The following is a 23,115-nucleotide window of genomic DNA, read 5'->3' on the forward strand; positions in this document are numbered from 1 at the left end:
ACCCCTTAGGTATCGAAATCTGGTACCGAAAAACAAGTCATTTTTCGATACTCGATAGTATCGAGGCAATTCGGTCGGTACCTAAAAAGTATCGAACTCGGTACCCAGCCCTAGTCTTATTTGACTGCCAGATCTTTTTCTGTAAATTTCGGGCCTTTTTACTCTAAGAAAACTCCAATTAATAGCGGGGTGCCCCAAGGTTCTATCTTGGGCCCAGTCCTGTTTTCATTGTATATGCTGCCCTTGGGATCAATTTTCCGGAAACACAAAATTTCGTTTCACTGCTTTGCTGATGTCCAGATATATCTACCTCTAAATTCTAAAACCACTTCTATTGAAGCACTGAGTAACTGTCTGGGTGAAATAAAAGATTGGATGTCACTAAATTTCTTACATTTAAATGACAAAAAAACTGAAATTATAATTTTTGGGAAGCCGGATATCTCAGGTCTAAACAGGGCTATAGGCCCATTACTCCCTAATTACAGCCCATCTGTAAAAAATCTTGGAGTCATTATTGATAGTTCTTTTAAATTAGAGAAACAAATTAGTTCAGTAGTTAAAACAAGCTTTTTTCAGCTTAGACTGTTGGGGAAAGTGAAGCTGTACCTGCCGCAAAGTCAACTAGAAAACGTTGTACATGCCCTCATTACAAATCGCTTGGACTACTGTAACTCTTTATACTATGGCTTAGATCAGTCGTCTATTCAGCGTTTACAATTAGTACAAAACGCATCCGCTCGCCTGTTGACAGGGAAAAAACGGTTTGATCATATTACTCCGGTACTGTCGTCCCTCCACTGGTTGCCTGTTGCTTTCAGAATCCATTTTAAGATTTTATTATTTGTTTTTAAATCTTTAAATGGATTAGCACCATCTTATTTAGCGGATTTGCTGACTATGCACACCCCAGTCAGAGCACTTAGGTCAAATGACCAGCGACTTCTAGACTATCCTAGATCTAGACTGTGAAACCAGAGGAGACAGAGCATTTTCTGTTGCAGGACCTAAGCTATGGAATGCTCTTCCCCTCAATATTAAGGAAGCTAGCTCTATTGAGTCATTTAAATCGCTTTTAAAGACTCATCTTTTTGAAAAATCTTTTAATACAATATGAGCTGTGACGTGTGATGTTTGATTGTAAAAATGTTTACATGTGTTTTTAACTATTACTATTATTACTGGGACATTTTGCCTATGTAATTTCTCTTTTTGATTAATTAGTATGTTTTTATGTTTGGTATGAATTTCTGTACAGCACTTTGTGGCAGTAATGACTGCTTGGAAATGTGCTTTATAAATAAATTTGACCTTGACCTTGACCTTAACCTAGTGGAGGTGAAGATTGGAAACACTTTGTTTAAAGCATTGGTTGATTCTGGTTCAAACCAAACATTAGTGAGATCAGAATGTTTAGGAAAGTCAAATGTACTAAATCATGACAAACTGAAAGTCTGTTGTATTCATAGCGATGAAAAAGAGTATCCTAAAACTGAGATTGTGATTGAAATTGAAGGTCAAGCCTATAAGTTATCTCTTGGGGTAATTGACAAATCACCCTATCCAGTGATATCAGGCAGAGATGGACCGGTGTTAGTGGATTTGTTACAGAATGATAATGAAGCAGATGCTAGGGTTGTAACAAGAGCACAGGCTAATCAAGAGGAGGTCAGTAAACAGCTTTTGCAAGATTTACCGTTCAATTGAGTTTCTAAAAAGAGGAAATCTAGGAGGGAGAAACGTTGCAATAAAGTTATGGGTACTGAAGTAATTGAAAATGTGACAAAACCATACATAGACGATCTTGAGTGAATTCCTCATGATACTGTGCAATTGCAAAGGCAGGATGAAACTTTGAAACCGCTGTTTGAGAATGCTAAGGTTAACAACAGAATGTCAACATTAATTCAGAAAGATCAGCTGATGATTAAAGATGAAAAGTTGTACTTAAGTGCTGAAGGGGAGCGATTGGTGGTACCGGAGTCTATGAGGTTAAAGGTATTACAATTAGGTCATTCAGTACCGTGGGCAGGACATTTAGGCCAACAGAAAACCTAGTCTAGAATTGCTAGTAAGTTTTATTGGTCTAAACTCTATACAGATGTTGTTGATTTTTGTAAATCATGCCCTGAATGTCAGTTGGTGAGACCTGCTAAAAAGAATGACAGAGTACCTCTGGTAAGCTTACCTATTATTGACGTACCATTTTCTCGAATTGGAATGGACATCGAAGGACCTTTAGAAAGGAGTAGAGCTGGAAATAAGTACATTTTGGTTGTTGCTGATTACGCTACGCGTTATCCAGAAGTTTTTCCTCTCCGAAACATCAAGACAAGGCAGGTTGTGAATGCACTGGTTCAACTTTTTTCTCAAGTAGGATTGCCTAAAGAGATAATCACAGACCAGGGCACTAACTTTACGTCGAAGTTAATGAAACAAGTTTGCTCAATGTTAAGAATACATCCTATACAGACCACTCCTTATCACCCTCAGACTGACGGGAAGGTGGAAAGATGTAATCAGACACTGAAGTCAATGCTACGAAAGTTTGTGTCTGATACAGGTGCTGGGACCAATGGTTGCCATATTTGATGTTCGCGTATCGTGAAGTTTCACAGGCATCAACGGGCTTCTCACCATTTGAGATGCTGTATGGACGTCAGGTTCGTGGACCGTTAGATGTGCTAAAGGAGGCCTGGGAAGGAGGTAATGCACGTGAGCAAACATTCTGTCATATGTTTTGAAGATGAGATAGAAATTGGACTCAATGACCGATGTTGTGAGAGCTAACATGACAAAAGCACAGCAGCAACAGAAATACTGGTATGATCAGTCCAGTAGGAAAAGAGTGCTGACTCCAGGGCAGAAGGTACTGTTATTACTTCCTACTTCGGAAAGTTCACTTTTGGCTAAATGGCAAAGACCATATGAAGTGGTTAGAAAGCTAAGTCTCACGAATTATGAGATTTCTGTACCTGATCGTAGGAAAAAGTTTCAGATCTTCCATATTAATCTGTTGAGGCCATGGAATGAAAGAAAGGGCTCATGGTCAGAGCAGCTGTGGACAAGGAAAGCGGAGGATGAAGAGGAATTAGAGGAACAATATTTTCCTGTTAATTCAAAGTCAACTTTCCAACTAATAGATCATCTATCACCTAAACAGCAAAAAGAGTTCCAGAATCTAGTACCAGGGGGGCTTTTTTCTGAAAAACCAGGAAAAAACAACACTTTTGCATCATAATATTCGTTTGCTTGCAACAGAGCCGATCAGGCAACATCACTGCAGAGTGCCAGCACGCCTGATCCCAGCCTTGAAAGAGGAAGTGGGCTCGATGCTGGAGTCTGACATCATCGAGCCCTCAACAAGTGAATGGTGTAGTCCAGTCGTACTGGTGCCAAAGAAAGATTGGACACTCAGATTCTGCGTTGATTTCTCAAAACTGAATGCAGTATCAGCTTTCGACCCTTATCCGATGCCGAGAGTCGACGAGTTGATCGAGCAACTAGTCAAAGCTAAGTATTTGACAACTTTAGATCTGTGCAAAGGATATTGGCAAGTGCCATTGACTGATTCTGCTAAGAACTTGACTGCTTTTCGTGTTCCTGCAGGGCTGTATCATTTTAAGTATATGCTGTTTGGTCTTCACGGGGCTGCAGCGACCTTCCAACGCCTGGTTGATCAAGTGCTACGGGGTCTGGACGGCTTTGCAGCAGCATACATTGACAATATCGTCATTTTCAGCGAGTCCTGGGAACAGCATCTAGAACACTTGGCAGAGGTGTTTGAAAGAATTCAACGGGCAGGTCTGGTGGTAAATAGGGCTGGGTAAAAAAAATACTGTTTTCTCGATTTTAATCGATTCTCATTTTTATGAATCGATATCGATTCTTAAATCCCAAGAATCGATTAGTCATCCTGTTTTCAGTTGATGAATGAATGTAACATTGTAGCGTGCATCCCATCCAATAAATCGCAATAATCTTTGTGCTTTGTTACTATTGATATGAAACAAAGTCTCAGATTTCAAATTATGTCCATTTTCTTACGAAATTCCAAATAATAAATAATAATAAATACCAATTTGGCACTGTGGCGTGAGATCGCTCTGGCTCAGCTCAAGAGAAGCAGCAGCACGGAGCGCACATGATCTTCTCTTCCGCCTTAATAATGCCAGTTACAGCGCGAAATAAACGTGAATGAGCATCTGAAAGTGTGTTAAAAGATAGAGTATAACTTATCGAAATCCGTATCATGGGACATGGAATAGCTCAATCAGAGTTTCAACCGTAGAAAGACGTCAGTAAATCAGCTTGTAAACAATGTCATGTAACGTCACATTTAGGCTACCTCAGAAAAACCATATAAAGTGACCATAAACTCGTTAGTCAGCTAGAAAAATTAACTCTAGAGAGGAGCATTTTGCTAAATATATGCACCATATTACATATTCATTATAATTTTTAATGTTCTTCAGTTTTTAATGCATGTTTGAATAAATCTGGCAGGTTTTTATGACAGCCACCATTTAAATGTTTATATTTCATATAACTTTATTATTATAAAAATAAATAAAAGTGTAATTTAAGTGTTTATATAAAAATCAGTAAATTTTTACTTTCAATATTATAATAGGCTAATGAAGCCTAGTAGGCTACAACTGACTCCTATAGTTTACAGCATTAGATAAGAGATTTGTTTTCCTTGAGAAAATTTGCCATGTATTGTACCTGATATCCAAAATAATCAATACTGAATCGAATCGGAATCGAAATCTAATCGAATTGCAATCTTGTGAATCAAATCAAATCGAATTGTGAAATTTGTGTGAATACCCAGCCCTAGTGGTAAACGCAAAGAAATGCCAGATCGCCAAGCAGGAAGTTTCTTTCTTGAGTTACGCTCCTGGAGGAGGTTCAGTGAGACCACAAGTGGACAAACTTCAAGCAATTTTGTCATGTGCACCGCCGTCATCGAAGAAAGGGGTCAGAGATCCTTTCTGGGTTTGATAGGTTGGTACAGGAGGTTTATACCTAACTTTGCCAGCATAGCGGCGTCACTGACATACCTAAAAAAGAAAAGCAGTTCTACTAAAGTCAAGTGGACATCCGAATCCTGTGTTACAGAGTCCGAATTTTGAACTTCCGTTTGTAGTACAAACTGATGCATCTGAGCTGGGGTTGGGTGAAGGAGAAAAGCGCCATCTTGTACAGTACATAAGTAGAAAGCTTTTTCCCCGAGAGACTAGGTATTCCACAGTGGAGAAAGTGTCAGTAATTCAACTTTCTATTTTACATAATAACACAGAAAATCTGCAATTCAAAAGACTTCATAAGACTATGCTAAACCTCCTTACCTGCTCCCACACACTGTCAGACACAAACAAACTATCAAATTAGAGCAATAGAGAAAAGGTGTATGGGAGCGCCAGATGATTTAGACTGATGTATAAGTGAGGAAGAGGAAAAAACAAGATAATGCACCTCTCATGGCCTGAAGAGGCCATCTGCATCTGTACTTCTTTTCACCTCTCTCCTCCTCCATTTCTTTTCCAGCCCTCAACCTTTCCACCTTATTCTCTCAGGTCCAGTCTTCTACTCTTCCTCACCACAGCAAGACAAGATTAACAAACCATTTCTCTTCTCCCCGACACCCCCATTCACACTTTTTCACATTATCACTCCATCTCTTTCGGCACAGCTGAAGCAACAAATTCCCCACTGACTCACCTCTCAGTACCCACCCTTCTCTCCGCTTTCATTCTCTCATTTCCTGAAGGATGTCAAGTGTGTGACTTGTATGAAGGGGGTATTAGAAACTTGATGAGCTGAAGTCTTTGTCCCCTTCACAAACTCCTGTTTTAACACTAGCAGGGTCTGACTGCTTCCTTAAAAGATTTATAGGTGCGTAATTCATTCTTTTAAGGGCATGTGGATTTTGAAGTTGGTAACCAATCACTCAGTTATAAGTATATTAAAAACAATATTAAAACAAAACTTCATGTACCTGCATATTATCCTGCTTTGGCATCAAGCAAACACGGTTGAGCTTCCACATTATAAAGTGATCATGTCTCTTCAGAAGACTTGGATAAAACCCCTCAACTCATGAGCTGCGTTCGAAAATCAAATACTTCCCTACTATGTAGTATGCAAAAAAACAGTTCGCCAAAAAAAGTAGAATGTCTGAATACAAAGTACTCGAAAAACAGTAGGAGAAAAGTAGAGGAGGAATTAGGCACAAGTTTTGTTGAAATTGTCTTTCAATGAAGTTTCTAATACCCCCTTCACACAAGTCACACACTTGACATCCTTCAGGAAATGAGAGAATGAAAGCGGAGAGAAGGGTGGGTACTGAGAGGTGAGTGTTGGTGAACTACTGAAAACAAAACTGTTATTAGAGTTGGTATTTATTCTAACAATAAGAATAAGACAATGCTTGGGCTCTGCCTACCCATCTGTGGGGAATCTCTGAATAGCCTTCTCAAAGGAAGAACGGCTGAAGTTTATTTTTAACAAGGTCCCTGATCAGTCTGATCTTAACAACAGGGTTTTGTGTTTTGCGGCCCTGTTGTTGGACCCAACAGAAAACCTGCAGCCTGCGAGTAAGTGCTGTGACTCAAAGAGTCAGAGAAAGGAAGAAAAATTATAAATATTGTCTAACATTATAAACAGGGCTCAAGGAAATAGAATAGGATTTGACATCTTTAAGGAAGCACAAAGAAAAATCATAACAAAAACAATGTGTATTGTACAAAAGAAGCCACCACAATTAATTTCTCAAATTTATCAATTAACTATCTTTACCTCTTCTAAAAAATAATCTGCTTTTTCTCTCATTATAAAACATACAGTATTTCCAGTAGGATTATTTATAGAAAAAAAATAAGGCTTGTTCAGCTCATCATAATGCCAGAAAGTCAAGACCAGAACGTTACGTCTCTGAGAGATTTAGAGTGTAAAACATCTGTGGGTTTCCACTACTGTATTGTCATACAAATCACAATCCACAGCCAAGATTCATATCCAACCGATGTATATTGTGAAAAACGCTATACAAATAAATATGAACTGAATTGAATTATCGTTATGTTTGTCACCGTTGTTCCCTGAAGGAACTGTGTTTCGTTTTTAACCATTGCCGTGCAATGTGCTAAAAATGACAACGACGTTGACTCTGACTTTGAATTAAACTGTCAAATTTAATTAAATTAAATTGTTACAGTAAATTGGTCTTAATATCATTAAACAAACCTGAAAAAAATAAGTATTGCTTTATAGCAAACCTAGATAAGAATTTCTGTGTGTACAGTAGGTAGTCAACCAGAATGCCAGTTACCACCGTGCCAGCTGGCACAGCAAAGTCACCACGGCAAAAATAAACCAGTTGCATTTTAAAGTCGTTCGCAAAATGACCGCCAGGTGGCGCAAAGGGACATTTTGCAAAACAGCAGCAATTGCCTCATTTTGAAAAGTTAAACAACAGAAAAACACACAGCACAAGGTCTTGTTAAAAAAAAACTTTTTTCATTATTTCAACAAGAATGAGACTGATTACATGTAAAAAAATAAAGAAAGGTTTTTTTTTTTTTTTTTTTTTTTTTTTTTTTTAAATATACCTATCTTTTATAGGCTACAACAGAATTGGTTAAATTTAAAGCTGCAGTCCGTAGTTTTTCCTCTTTGTCACCATCTCTGTTTGAAATCTGCAATTGCAGTTATTCGCGAAATCATCAACTTTAAGTGGGTTGTGCCTCGGCACGGCACAACGCAGATGAATTAATGTTTTGAGGAGAATGTGCAGCTGTCAGTCACCGCGCCTGTGTGGATACTGTCATCCAGAATCACAGATTCTACTTTTTGGAACAGAAGAATTTTCACCAGAAAATGTCATCTGTACAAGTAAGTAACATCCACTTTTGTTCTGACCAACTAAGGGAAAAAAAGCAAAAAATAAATTGCGCTGATTAAATCTAACGATCGCTTATATCACGTCAAACCGTGCAAATTATACTCTCAAATTGTTAATGTTAACAACATCAGCATTGCGTGACTACATTTAATGCCCTTCCAAAATTTGTCCTTGTTTTCGCATGGGCCCGGTTGCAGTCTCTTTTTTTCTGTAGCCACTTTTTTGCATTTTACACTGATGATTGTCGTTTGAACCTTTCTGGATCCGCCATCAAATTGATAGGCTAAGTTTAATTATATCAAGTGCTGTGAGAAAAGGCTATAAATCTCCACCTCCAACATCCTCACATGCAATATAGCCTACTAGCCGAGACACCTTCTTTATGCGTACAAACGTAATGACGCAAAGACATGCTAGAATTTCCCACGGAAATCCACCAGTACCACTGGACTTAAAAACATTATTACAAGCTTACCTTTTTGAATCGAGCTAAGGCAAGCAGATAGTTTTGAACACTGGCTGGTTATGTACTTGCTCAAAAAATTATTTTGGATCATTTTTTAACCCAAAAAAGTTACGGAATGCAGCTTTAACGATAGCAAAAATTAAATATGTAAAAGTACATTTTAAACAGAATAGAACAAACTTTTAGAACACAAAAATAGAATCAAAAGTTAAAAATAGAGACAACAATACAGCCTATATTTCATATTGTAGATGTCGGTGGGCAACAGAAGCCTATTCATCGGGGGAGCAGCGCGATAAACAAACAAACAAACAAAAAATACACCAAAGACCATCAAAGGTCTATCTCGCAGTAAGTGAAAATAAATTAGTTGCAATGACGCTGGTTATTTTTACTATTCTATTGAGGAATGAGGCGAAGAGCGCTTCTCTCTCGTGTGAGCGAACACACTGACTGCTGGACATCTGAACTTCTGAGCTTTCTAGTAAATACGTGTTCGAGTGGTATAACTTGGGTTTCAATAATTTAGATGACACGGGTTCAAATCCCGAACAAACATGGGCTACTGTAATTTTTTATTATTATTAATTGAGAGAGATTTGTCTAGGTCTAAAACTCTGTTACAGTTTTTTTGTTGTTGCTTGTATTTATAAAATAAAATGACCGTGCATTTCCCTTTTACACTAAGGAACAAATATTATCCAACAGAATGACAATTTACATTTGTATAATACATTTGTATATCAAAAGCAGTTCTGTTAAAAATAGAAAAAAAAACTTAATGGGGTTCCCCATAAACAGTTATTAAAAAATATGATTACCCACCCCCACAGTAATCAATGCTATACTTCACCAATAGACCATATAAAATATATAAAATAAAGATATGCAACATGCACGTTTAAACAACAAACAATAAAATCAGAACCAGCACTTCTGCTCCTGTACTGAGAGACAACATGCAGCACGTTTCAGTTACGATCCTGGTTCCAGTGGCCTTAATGCATGCATGGCTTTTCAAAATGTCACAAAGCATTTTGGGATTGTTTTGAATGAAATATTGAAGTTTATAATTAAGCATTTTGGCACACCAGGCCGAGTGGTAATACGCATTGTTCTAAAATCGGATTTTATTCTGGCGCTTTCATTTGGATTTATTTTTCTCATAACAGCTAAAACAACTTAATATACTGAGCCATTTTTTGGTCTTACAGATAAGAGTACATCATTCAAAACTGTAAACTTTTATTCATGTATACTCAATAGATCAACGACAAAACATTTTCTGTGGTCTCTGTCTCCAGGAACTGAGCGTCACAAAAATGAACCGAAAGCCACTTGCCTCAGCTCATTCACAATGCTTTAAATGTCTAAATATTAAAAGAATGTTACCTGATTATGTAATCCATATAAAACCTAGAGGTACAGAAGATCTGCTCAAACATGTTTATCATGTGTATGAGCGCTTCCCAATGAGGAAAGGAGAGAACAAGGCAAGAGTGAAAATCTCACTCTAATTAAATGTAAATCGCCCTGAATTAAAATGTAAAAACAGATCAAATAATTTTTTTGTCGAAATGTTGCGAGATTGTTTCGTTTAAGTTTATAATTATTCTATAATGTTATTTAGTTTAACAGCAGCACAAAATACCCACTGTAGTTCGAGATTTATTTGAATAAGTAAAAAATAACCGCCCTCTGCTTAATTCACAAATCGCACCCTGGTTTTAAGGACCCAAAGATCTAGCCCGACTGAAAGATGAACATGAGTTTGAAGTTCGTATTTTGTTTTGCTAAGAAAAAGCTGGCCTAAACCGAAGTAGCATTTTAATTCTTCAATTAGCCTATTGAAATAATGAAATATTTAGTTAATAAACCTTTTTATGACAGAAATATTACTACATGTAGCTAAAACTATTTAATTCCTTCATTATCAACACTTTAATAATGCTTATGTCTAGAATAGCGAGTTAAATCTGAATTGCGACTTCTGATTGTCTCAGACGCTCCGCTCCTCTCAGAGCCGGTGGGGGGTTTGGAGGGGCAGTTCAGTGGCTTTATCGTGGGGGTGCAGGACAATACCCTATAGGTTCATGTCTCGTCTTTCATAAGGAGAGTGTTGGATAGCCAGCCTAATGATACAGAACAGGCAAAGGCAAAATTCCTTTCAGGATAAATCTCTCAATGTGTCCAAATAGACCATATCTTAATTAAATTATAAATAATGTAGCTAATTTATTTAAAGGTTTTGCATAAAAAAAAAAAAAAAATTGAAGTGTTCAATCCAGTTGTTTCAACTGGTTTTGTAGAGTTTTAGAATGTTTGAGCAGTGTGTATGATTGTCAACAATCTGGCATTATCTAAACATGAACTGTTGACGAAACACGTTCATGCCAACTAAACAAATGCAAGTGAGCAGCAGATACACATCGCTTTTATTCGCGATCAACCTCGTTTTATTGTGAGGTGAATTCAAAGCATTCCGTTTCTTTGAAGCAACAAAGGCTAAATAATTTGTCACAGTTGTTTTTTGTAATTGGTGTGGATGACACTTATTAGTTATGATTATGATGATTATCAGCTGTATGATGTGTTTCTACCCTGAAACATTTCATTTTAATAGAGACCCGGCATGCATGCAGTGAGGGAGAAAAAATAAACTTGCTAAAAAGAGATCCAGCGCGTCCGTGAGAGAGAGACTATTTAGTTAGTCTGTTATTTTTTGCAGCCAAGCCAACAAGTATTTTTTCTGATTTGTTCAATGTATGGATCTGTTTTGAAAATGTTATTTCGTTGCTGGCCGGATTTCACTGTCAATCGTCTCAATTTCATGAATGATTCACAAAACAATAATTTAGCAGATTAAAAACGAGCTTCATCATCTTCATTTTCTGGTGCGATCAGCTGATAATCTCCTTCAACAAACCTTCAGGTTTTGTCGTCTGTACAGCGCAACAGAGGCTCAACTGGAATGTAGCAAATTGATGTTGTAATTAGGGCTGCACAATATATCGAAAAATTATCGTTATCGCGATAATAGTATATGCAATATCCGTATCGCAGAGAGGTGCGATACATTGCATTTATTTTATATGCCAAGCATTTGTGATGCATGCATGCATACATTAGGTTGTTTACCCAAATTCGACCAAATGGGGCCTTACTATCTTTATACCCGCCTCCCCAGTAGGTGCTATTATGCTATTGGCTAGATCGGGCGCAAAGGGGAACCTAGTGGCTCAGAGCAGAGAGTGGAAAATAAAAACTAATGGTGGGAGTAGAGACAAGTGAGCAAAATGACAACAGCGAAGAACCTGTGCCTAAAAAGAACTGTACGTCTCAAATATGGCAATATTCTGGCTTCAGTAGAGAAGACGTGTCATAAATGCAGGTACTGTGTAAGGGGCCGTTCACTTATCGCGTCTAAAACGCATGAAAAGCGCGGCGGCACCGCTATGTCCTTCTTTCCACAAGCGCTTGTGTCTGTCTTTGCTATGCAACCATGACCTGCATGAGCTTGTGGAACTCTGAAAAGTTGAGGTGTTCTCATCTCGTCGCGGCATATGCGGGCCTGGAAAAATGTGCTTTCATTTTGAGTGCACTTGCCACACGCCTGCACTTGAAAAAACGCGATATGTGAACATAAGTGACGGTGTCACTAAGTCGTGCCGAACAATTTTGGCCACATTGAGAGGAAACTAATCTCCACAGTCATCTGGAACGCAACCTCAGGGAACTATATGAAGAATTCAAAAAGTGTAGGCCCAAATCTACCAAAACTGCTAACGAAATGCCACGTAACAATAACAGAGTCTCACAGATAGCAATAGAGATAATAAACTGACACTTTTCAAAGTCTGTGATTGTAACACCCCTTAGCGGTAAGTGCTTTTTAGGGGCCAAGCCCCGAAGGGGATAGCCCCTATTGTATCTGTTAGTTTACTTTATTATTATTTTTCCCAAATGGGAGTCAATGGCAGCCCTATGAACCGTAAGTTTAATGAACCTGTGGTTTAATGACGAGAGAAACCCCCGACGCGCATCTACAAAGGGACGGATGGCCCGACGAAATGTTGTGTCGTCATAGGAGAGGAATGTGGACAAACGTCGACATAACATATCAAAGGTTGGCTTGCTCATCCTAAAATTTTGGACCCACTGCTCCTCGTTAAAGACAATATTTAAACACAATATGCTCCCACCAGTCCTGAGATCTCTCTCGCACACAATAACTGAAGCATATGCGCAGGCTGCAATGATGGCACTTTTCGCCCTCCTCTGCCTCAAAATCATGGTGATGTTTGGCGAACTTTGCTTATATCGCAGAGCTAGCATCAAGCATATTTCGCATTCGTCCATCTGTGCAAGAGAATTTAACCCTTTAAGCATGCGCAATGTTTCAGATGAAAGTGTAAACACATAAATCGGATATGGGTCACAGTTGAAAGAACATGTAAACGGACGGTCAAAAAAAATCAGAACAAATCAGAATTTGGCATCAAGACCTGCAGTGTAAATGAGGCCTTATTTTCAGAATAATAACAAATTTAACTTTTTTAATTTATTCATTCAATTATTAGGCTATAATTTTTACCACTCTCCGCGCATCCCCTGGCATGCTCTGGAGCCCCCCTGGGGAGGCGTGCCCCACACTTTGAAAATCCCTGATCTAGAAAAATTAAACTTAGTAAACCTGATTCCACTCTTCATGCTGATTACATTCAATATCTCACATTAAGACTCCACCCATTACACTAGTGGCCATTTTGAAAAGTACAGTATTCAGTTTTTTTTGCTACTCCTCCTTCAAAATTTGTCCAATTTTGTAAGAAAATTGCTCAAATGATCTTTGGACTGAGCCGCACAGAAATGAGAGAACAGATTTCATTCTTTCATTCAAAGATTCATCTTTGTTCAAAAGATATGATGTCGCAAACTTAACGAGGTCAACCCAAAATTGGTTCAGAAGCTATAGCTCGGCCAAACTTTGATCAATTGAAACGAAAATTGAGGGTCCAAGCCAAAGTTGGGAACAGCGCCACCTACAGGTCATGAGATTTGGAAAATGTCTATTTTGGCCAATAACTTTTGAACAGTTTGTCAGTTTTATCATAATATTGGTGTCTATAGATTCCTTGCGTCATGACGAATCCGTGGATACCGAATTGTCAGAGATTGGATGAACCATGTGTCCGCCATTTTGAATCTTGTCATAAATTGCAATATCTTTTAAACTATTTGACACATCAGCACAAAAGTTGGTAGGGATGATCGACACCATGTCCTGAAGGGACATGAGCAGTTTGAACACAGCGACACCTAGTGTTCCAGAGATATGTTTTTTTGCAAAAACGCTTAACTATTGAAATCATAGTTTAAAATTTGATTTTAAAATTTGTCATTATCAGACCTGCAAACTCCTCAGAGTAAAAAAGGTGACAGTGTCGCGGGGGGGGGGGGTGGGGTGACATTTCTGAGTGCTTTATTAAACAGAAATTTCATGTTTAATCCCATGCAACAAAAGATTAACACGCTTGCCAAATTGCTTTATGTTACACTTACTCTCGCATCAGCTGTTGTGTAAACAGTAGGGGTGTAACTGTTCACAAAATTCACGGTTCGAAATGATACACTTGTGTCACGGTTCGGTTTGGTACATTTTTGATACAGCAAAAAGAAAGAAATACCAGAGAAATTTCCTGGATTTAATTTTTTTTTTAATCTTTTTTTTAAATTAAAACTAACATCATAAAGTATGACATTTTTTTTACTTTGAGCAATTCTGGAGCTATAATTGACTCTTCTTAGGAGCATATAAAACAAAACAGCTCCTTGGAAAAAATATTGTAGTAGTTATAAACAAAGGTTTATTTTAGTTCAGAATGATTAACATTTGAGGCAATTGTATTCATAACATTGTCAAAATAAAACCGACGTAATGTTACTTGAGGCATTGTAGCCTACTATTCCTGCCAAACTTACATGGTTGCAGTGAGTGTTACTACGGTAAATCCATGGTGAATGTTGCTGATCTGTGGACGCTGGATAGTTCATTCATGCCACAATGTTTATTCCTGGTTTCCACGTCAGTGCTGTTTGATCTGTTAATAACGGAGAAATCTGAATGTTTCTCACTAGATCTCGCAGCTGGGAGTCGCAGCGATGTTATTACTTCTGTGGCGAATTCAAACGCTTTCTTTACTGGATCTCTTAGCGCTGTGTAGTAACAGTGTCGCTTGATCAAGATCGGCTCGCGCTGCCTTGGTCCAAACTGATAAACGGTCCGTCAACCACGAGCAGTTTCGTTCCGCTTGCATTACGTTTGCCATTTGATGTTGGACAATGTTGTGGTCGCGCCGGCGGATTATGAGCGCGCCCACCACGCGCAACGAGCCTGCATTTGAAATAACATTTCAAATGTATTTTGAAATTTCAAATTTTAAAATCTCAATTACCACCCCCCCCAACAAAAACTCTCCGGTTCTACGCGATTCACGTAAATGACCCAATTGACCAAAAAAACGGCGATTGTCGCCGAAAAGCGACAAGTTTGCAGGTATGCATTATATTCCTTGGCTTATGCCGATTCTGACGTTTATTCACTACTCCTCCTTAAAATTTTGCTCAATTTTGTCCAAAATTTGATCAGATGAACTTTGGGCCGAGCCGCACAGAAATGACTGAACGGATTTTTGATATTCGCTACCGTTCCCGAGATATTCATCTCCAAAGAGTTAGCTAAAGCATACTAATTGGTTAGCATGCTAACCAGATGCCATTCTTTCTAATGTGGCTCTTCAGCTATCAGGCTAACCATAAGCTACATTAGCATTAAGCTAGCTTAACATGCTAATCTGGTTAACATGCTTTTTAGGGCTGTCACTTTTGTGAAAAAATCCTGCTCGATTTTTGAGACATAAGTGTTTATTGAATCGATTGTTAAATCGATTTTCCATGTCTAAAGACGTTTCCATTTTAAACGCCAAATATGGGCAAATCCACGGACAACTAACAGGCATTAGGACGAACGTAAAGAGGACGCTTGAGACGCGCACAAGTCAGCAATATTCCTGTTGCTTTACTGGCGTGAAGTTTTGTGCACAATGACAAACAGGAGTGCAACATTCTCGAAAAACAATAAGCAGAGAGTGGACTGCCATAACATAAATGAAAAACATTACTGCAGGCTTCAACATGGCTGTGTTTACATTAAGAAATGTCAAAAAATTCTGCCTAAGTAGGTGATTGTTGACCGCAGCCCGAATCTGTATCTGTATGCATGACGAGACTGTCTGAGTACCGGCAGAATTCACATTTTTGTAGTAAAAAGAGAAACATTATGCAGAAGTATAATTTGCTGTTATGTGTGTTTGTCAGAGTTGCTGTGTGACGTGCGTTCGCTGCGGGCGTATCGTGACGAGCTGGACGCGCTCCGAGAGAAGACATTTAAAATCGATTCCCTATTTTCGTTTTCGAAACTTGTGTTGGTTGGTCCGATTTTCGAACGTAAAGTGATAGCCCTAATGCTTTTGTGTGCTCATTCTTTCACTGAAGCCTCTCCTCTGCAGCTTTGTAATTCAGCGTCCTCTGAGAGGCGCAAGCTGCTAAACCATGTGCCACGAAACCCCCAACCATTCCGCTCGTGGGTTCGAATCCTGTGTGGCACATGCCCAGACCGTAAGAGGTACTGTGGCAAACTCTATAGCGCCACCACCAGTTTCAAAAATTTACTTTTCTAATGATTAATAGTTATAATTTTTAAACCATTTGATCTAGAAAAATGAAACTTAGTACACCTGAATCCGCTCTTCATGCTGATCACATTCAACATCTTACATACATAAAGACTCTGCCCATTACAGTAGAGGCCATTTTGAAAAGTACAGTATTCAGTTTATTCGCTACATCTCGTTCAAATTTTACCCGATTCTTACGGAAATTGGCTCAGATGATCTTTGGACCGAGCCACACAGAAATGACTGAACAGATTTTTTAGATTTGCTACCGTTCCCTAGAAATGACTTTAAGTCGACTGTCACTATGTTTGTTCTCATATGTGCTTAAATGCTTGCTGTGCTGTGCTTACTTAGCTGCTGTGCTTACAGTACTTGCTGTACTTTTTGCTTGATGTATTTGCTGTGCTCTTACAATGCTTGTTGTTTTTAAATGCTTGCTGTGCTTGATGTATTGCTGTGCTTGCTGTACTACTTTGCTTACAGTACTTGCTGTGCTGCTGTGCTTGATGTGCTTGCTGTACTTGCAGTGCTTGCGATGCCTTCGGGCTTGGCCCCGAATTGCTTCTTGCGGCTATATTGTTTAGGTTATTTTTGTTTAGGTTTGTTAAAAGGCAGCAAATACACATCCCCAATTTGACCGCCACCGTATTATTCTGGTTGAGTACCAACTGTATGCGAAGCATAAATTAGCTAGGGTTTCTGGCCAGGTGAGAAAGAGAATTTCAAACTTTCTGACAGGCAAAATTAAACTTGGAGAAAAAAGAATTCACCCATCTGCCAGAACTCTGTTATAAAAGAATAGCCTCCATAGAACCGGGATGGGGATTACAGGATTAAGAATGACTTGCAGATCTGATTCACTTACCTCTGCAGACGGATCTGATACCCACAGGACTTCCCTTCTCCCACCGGCTCTGCCCTTTCTGAAGCCACTCTCTCTGCAACCTAAACAAAGGCACTTACTTTCAATCTCACACCTTAAATAGAAAAGTTTAGTGGGACCACAGACACTCTACAAATTAGGTAGGAAGAGTGGGATCAGATATGCTGCTTTTTAATGAAGTTCAAATCAATCAAATCAAATCAAGGAGAAAGAACGAAAACAAAGAGGCCTAATTATATTTCATTTCTGCAATGTATACTGAACTTGAAAGTATCTATATGGCTTGTGACTGGTCCTGTGACAACTTTTGCCCCATGTTAGAGATCATGGTGTTATATATATAAAAAAAGCTGAATCATCAGGAAAGGGAATAGAATACAGTTCAAAGGTTTTTAAAGAAATTAATACCTTTTATTCAGCAACGATGCACATTAAATTGATCAAAAGTGACAGTAAAAAGACATTTATAATATTACAAAAGAGTTATATTTCAAATAGGACTAAACGCTGTTCTTCTGAACTTTCTATTAAATAAAAGAATCTAGAAAAAATATGTATTAAAATATTTAGCAGTAAAAATGTTTTCATCATTTATAGGAAATGTTTCTTGGGCACCAGATCAGCATCTTAGAATGATTTCTGACAGATCATGTGACCTGTCCTGGAGGACCATCTAACGCAGGCCAGGGTTTTCAAACTGCAAGAGAGTGCAAGGGTGTCCGGGGAAAAGTTTAGAGAAAAAACAGGTTAAAATTGAATAATGCTTTTACTTACAGATATGGCACTGATACGCCGTGGCTGCGTGCAAACCACCCTGCAGAGAGAGCCCATGCCCCTCTGGATGAAGTCATCAAGGATGAACTGAGTGACCTGGGTGGTCTTACCACAGCCTGTCTCTCCACTGACTACCAGTACCTGGTTAGCACTGATCAGTTTAACCAGCTCCTACAGTAAGACAAAAACAGAATGGTGCATGAGAGAACTAAAAATAGTAAAAATTCACTGGGTGATCAGCGAACTAAAATGCTTCTTCATATTAAAACTAAAGACTAAAAGAGACGTAACAACATAATTATTACGCTGTAAAAAAAAAAAAAACAGTACAAAAATGTTAAGTTACCTTACATATTACGGTGAAAAACTGTAAATGATTTAACATCCCATTACCTTTTACTGTAAAATACAGTCAAATGTATGGTTTTAGCAAGTAAAAACTATGAATTACCATAAGAAGTCCCTGAGTTACACATCACATATGATTAAATTATTATAAATAATTTAGTCCTTTCTTATTTTTGTTATCAGTTACATACATTAGTGTGTTTTGTGTTACATTTAATGTTATTTAGTTCATGTTTATTGCGTTATTCTAGTGTCATGTGTTTCCCTGATGTTTTTTTGTCTTCGCGTGTATGACCCTGTGCACAGTCTTGACCATGTTTTATGAACAGACTACTTTAAGATTAACTCTGACTCATCATGTGGCTTTCTATTGTGCCACCTGTATTATTGTGGTGGTTATCGGTATATTTTACAGTCCCACTGTGGTGAAAATCAAGCTTTTAACGTTGTTTATATGTCTATGTAATGTTTTTAATATGCTTTAAGACAAACCATGTGCAAATTCATAAATCAACACCATTGCGGAGTATTTTCTCCTTAAAACTGTAGTGAACCAAAGATAGACTCAAAAATGCGGTTTGAAATCACTGGTGTTTCTGACATCACAAACTACATTGTAACCAATCACGACAACGTGTGATTGTCAACGAGTGGATCTCTAAGCTGGTGTGAGTGAATGGAGGCGGGGCTAATTTGCATATTCATATAACCACATGAGGCAAGGATGTAGAGCAGGGGTGCCCAATCCTGCTCCTGCCGATCGACTGTCCTGCACAGTTCATCTCCAAACCTAATCAAACACACCTGAAGCAACAAATTAAGGTCTTCAGGATCACTTGAAAATTAAAGGCAGGTGTGTTTGATTAGGGTTGGAGATGAACTGTGATGAACTGTGCAGGACAGTCGATCGGCAGGAGCAGGATTGGGCACCCCTGGTGTAGAGTTACATTTAAACTATTTTAAGGCATGAAGAATTTATTTTTAGAGGAACAAAACTTTTAAATATGTCATTTTGGTGATCAAAGATGAGTTTTAAGGGTTACAATTATTGACTACAGGGGGACTTTAGGGTACAAAGGCAGATGTTGGTAGTTAAAGTAGGTATATTAACATTATACCACCTAATGACATATATGGTTATAATTTGTAAAATATACAGGCATGCTGTAAAAATGGAAACATTGTCATAACCACAACCACAGCTGCCAGTGTTTTACAGCAAATTTTACAGTGATATAACTGCATATGAATCACAAAAGGTGACATTTACCTCTCTCATCCCATAAGAAGGTAGCTTCTCTCTGAATTTCTGAAAAAGGAAATGCCACATTAAAACAAAGTTGTGGGTAAAAGCGCTTTTCTTTTTTTGACATGAAGAGTTAGTGAATAGTTTTCTGTCTGTCTCACCAGCATATCAATGTATCTAGCGTTATCTTTTTTCTTCTCCTGATCTTTCTTGAGCTCCTCATCCAGCGAGGGTTTCCGCACAACATCCTGGAATAAGTATTCCAGGTCAGCGTCATTAAGCTCCTCTTTCACATTTGCTCCCAGCTCATTCTCCCATTTCTCTTCTTTAGGCTCAATTTTTGGCACTTTCACAATGTTCTGCGATTCCGGAGGATCATCTCCGTCAAAGTAACTGGAACGCATACACAATTTCGTTAAGCATAATTACGGAAAATAAAATTTTAAAATACCTTGACATGTCCATGATTTCAATGACTATGTGGACCCAGATGATTGTACAATATTGTTTTGCACCTGTGGCCACTGGGCTCCTCCTTCACCCTCCAGCTCTGAGACGTGGAGGGATGCCCGTCTCTGCCCGGATCTCTTTGGACAAAATTCAGCAACTGAGTAATGTGCTGCTCTCGTGATTCATCCATTTGAACAACTGCCCTCTAAAATGACACAACCATTCTCAGTCTTAAAATATGCACAATCATATCATATAGATATTGTTTGGTCAAATAAACATTTTCCCAGACTGTTTTAAATAGTGTTGCAAAAAATAGTCCCACTCATACACATTATATTGATATAGGCTACCCAACAAATGTTTCAGCACATTCGACTTTCTCATGATCTTAATCCATTAGATCTAAAGACTTTTGCTTAAATGCTTGAAATTTGTTTAGTAGACAAACATAAATTGTTCTCGATTATGCATTTCTTACAAAATCTTACTTTATTACAAATTTTTAGAATGACTTTGACCAATTGGTGATGAAAATCAGCCACAATCGTATAAAGTTAATAATAAAAAGGTGTTTAATTAAGTTCAGAAATGGTCTGTACATTTGTTTCGCCCATAATAAAATGTCTCACAAACATCAATATTATGCCACTGACTCATATAGCTGTCAATCTCAGACAACACATTACCAAGTACTAGCCTATAATTCAACATATTTTATAAACAAACAATCTGACATCATAGTAACCGTCTACTACTCACAGATTTCCTCTCTGCATCAGATCTTTTAATGCCGCCCCATTTGGCATACCACAGTCCAATTTCTCGACCCTTTAAATGAGGTGGATGTTTGCCTCTTCCTCCTCTTCCTCCTCCTCCTCCATGTCCTTGTTCTTCTGCACCCCCACTGGAGCCAGCCCCTCCATCCCACTTGGACCCTCCATCTCCGAACCGCCGACCCCCTCCTCTCCAACCGCGTCTATTACCGTACCCATGATTCATGCCGCCGGACTAACGTTAATATAGCACCGCTCAGCGATCATATGAACCAGAGCAGCTGCTGCAACTCTGATGCCGGTTTAAAGATGATAAAGTGTTATGATGCCTCTGATTGTCATTTATCACTACGTACTACAGTCCAACATAACGATATTTTCTCAAACATCGGAAATGTCGTACACATATGACGAAAAGGTAAAACCGAGGCGACTAATATTGACGCAATGGTATGCGATTGGTTCCGGCTGCGCATGCGCTATAAATCAAAAATTCAAGCGGCGCTGCTGTGACTTCTTTTTTTTTTCTTTTCTTTTTTTTACTGACTTTACTCATCTACATCCTAATCAAATCACAGGTAGGCCTTCATATGACAGAAAAAAAAATCATAAAATAAAAATAATATACGTAATCTTTTTATTTATTTATAATCTCAATTCTTTTTAATATTATATTATTCACCTGGAAAAAAACCCAGGGGGGGGGGGGGTTAACAGGTCTCCCAGTCTGACAAACAGAAAAGTGCCCAATAATAATAATGTGTTTTATTTAATATAGCGCCTTTCAAGAACCCAAGGACACTTTACATAATATTGACAAATAACACAAATGATACAGATGAATAATCAGGGAACAACAAAGTGAACAAGCAGTCAAACAGTGATTATATAACATAAAAGAAATAAGTGTGGATCTGACAATTTATAGTATGTAGGCTATATGAAAAATATGAATGCATCAGAGGATCACCTCACCTTCCTGAAACATCCATGAAAAATCCTGTTTTATCCCACTATCAACTGGAATAAAATCATTAACCGTTGTGGTTGAACATGATGTAACCAAATGGAGGGAAAACGTATAGCCTACCTCTTGAAAAAAACTTTTTTTCCAGAGGAAAAAAAAATGCAGTTTTCCTAAACAGAAAAGGCAGTATCATAAAGGTTTAATGTTCATCTCAAGACCCGGGAACACTAATTATGTTCTCTTAGCATCTCCATTGTTGGTGTAATCTTATAGAAACCTTTCAAGTCTAAGAGAAGTTATTGTCTCTTGCTTTCCTGCAGTATCGTAGCCTACAGCAAAAAAAAGAGCTGTGTGTTTACTGCCTTTAAGCATGAAGACTTCAGGCAATTATCCTAATGCTTATACTCTAATTGGCCTCTGCTCATATTGTCAACGGTGTCTTGTTTAAAAGGCAGCAGTACAGACAGGGATTAACAGGGAGCTTAAACAGCGACTGTTTTAACAAAAGGCAGGGAGCTAATTAGAACCCTGTGGCGTTGTGGGAGAACTGCGTGGGGAAGGTGCGGAGGACTTATCCTACAGAAGCTTCGAGACCCCATCATGAAATATGCAGGGTTGCCAACTCTCACGCATCTCGCGTGACAGTCACGCATTCAGCCTCAATCTCTCTCACGCTCAACAAAGAAATCTCACGCAAAAATAGACATTCTTCTGTGCTGTATTTTTTTTTTCACTCATGTGCACTAAATTTCAGAATTACTATAAACAATTCAGGCTCTTAACTACTGGATGGACCACTAGTTATGGCGCAAATTAGTTAAAAATCTCCCAGAACCTAGAGCGAGCACGCATGCGAGACTGTCGTCCAAACCAACCGATAGCGCGCGCACGCACGGCAGAGAGGGAAAGTCTTACAACTGCGCATTTTATCAGTTGCGGCGCCTTCATCTATGCTACACTGCAGCACGACGTATATTCACATCAAATGTTAACGCAGAGGAACGGGACACTGCAGTTCACAAAAGTTCATTATTTGCATGTGCTTTAAAGCCTTGCCGGTTAAACATGTCATTCGCTGCTGATGCGCTGTTCAAATATGCGCTTTACTGAGCGCGTACACTCGACGCGCACATGCACTAAAAGCCTGTTACTGGACTCTTATATTGCGCTAATACTGTCAAATACAGACAATGTTTACATAAACAAAGTTGGTTATGTCTAAAGTGAAAGCAAACAGAGAAAATTAATTAAAATCTGCTTGTCATATATGCGTGTATATTAGACGCGTCGCGTGCAGTTCTTACAGAGACAGTAGCCCTAATAATAATCATGCTGCCGCTTGTTCTTAAAGAGATAGTTCACCCAAAACCAAACAGTTGCTGGTTGCAAAGTTGGCAACACTGAATATGTATAACATTATTAAATGAACCTACACCCACCATTCTTTCTCTTCCTCTTTCTCTCTCATGTCCGCACATTCTAGCACAAACACACACTCATACCTTGAATTGTGTTTTCAAGAAAATGTGTAAAATGTATAAACTTTAAAAAACAGCATTG

The 23,115-nt window shown here is 38.5% G+C and overlaps 1 protein-coding gene across 2 annotated transcripts in view; it reads right to left on the reverse strand.

Moving 5' to 3' along the window:
* The window catches only part of dhx36 (DEAH (Asp-Glu-Ala-His) box polypeptide 36), a 237,501-nt gene extending 216,457 nt beyond the window's left edge, over positions 1-21,044 (reverse strand). For both annotated transcript variants that reach the window (XM_081372075.1, XM_081372074.1), the window contains exons 1-6: positions 20,575-21,044; positions 19,878-20,017; positions 19,524-19,755; positions 19,387-19,425; positions 17,769-17,939; positions 16,977-17,056 (exon numbers count right to left, since the gene is read on the reverse strand). In XM_081372075.1, the coding sequence (XP_081228201.1) occupies positions 16,977-17,056; positions 17,769-17,939; positions 19,387-19,425; positions 19,524-19,755; positions 19,878-20,017; positions 20,575-20,814 (902 nt within the window). In that variant the 5' untranslated portion in view covers positions 20,815-21,044. The remainder of the gene's footprint in view (positions 1-16,976; positions 17,057-17,768; positions 17,940-19,386; positions 19,426-19,523; positions 19,756-19,877; positions 20,018-20,574) is intronic.
* Positions 21,045-23,115: the final 2,071 nt, after the last annotated feature.

This window comes from Scardinius erythrophthalmus (genome assembly GCF_964197995.2).
Source record: "Scardinius erythrophthalmus genome assembly, chromosome: 8".
Classification (NCBI taxonomy): Eukaryota; Metazoa; Chordata; class Actinopteri; order Cypriniformes; family Leuciscidae; genus Scardinius; species Scardinius erythrophthalmus.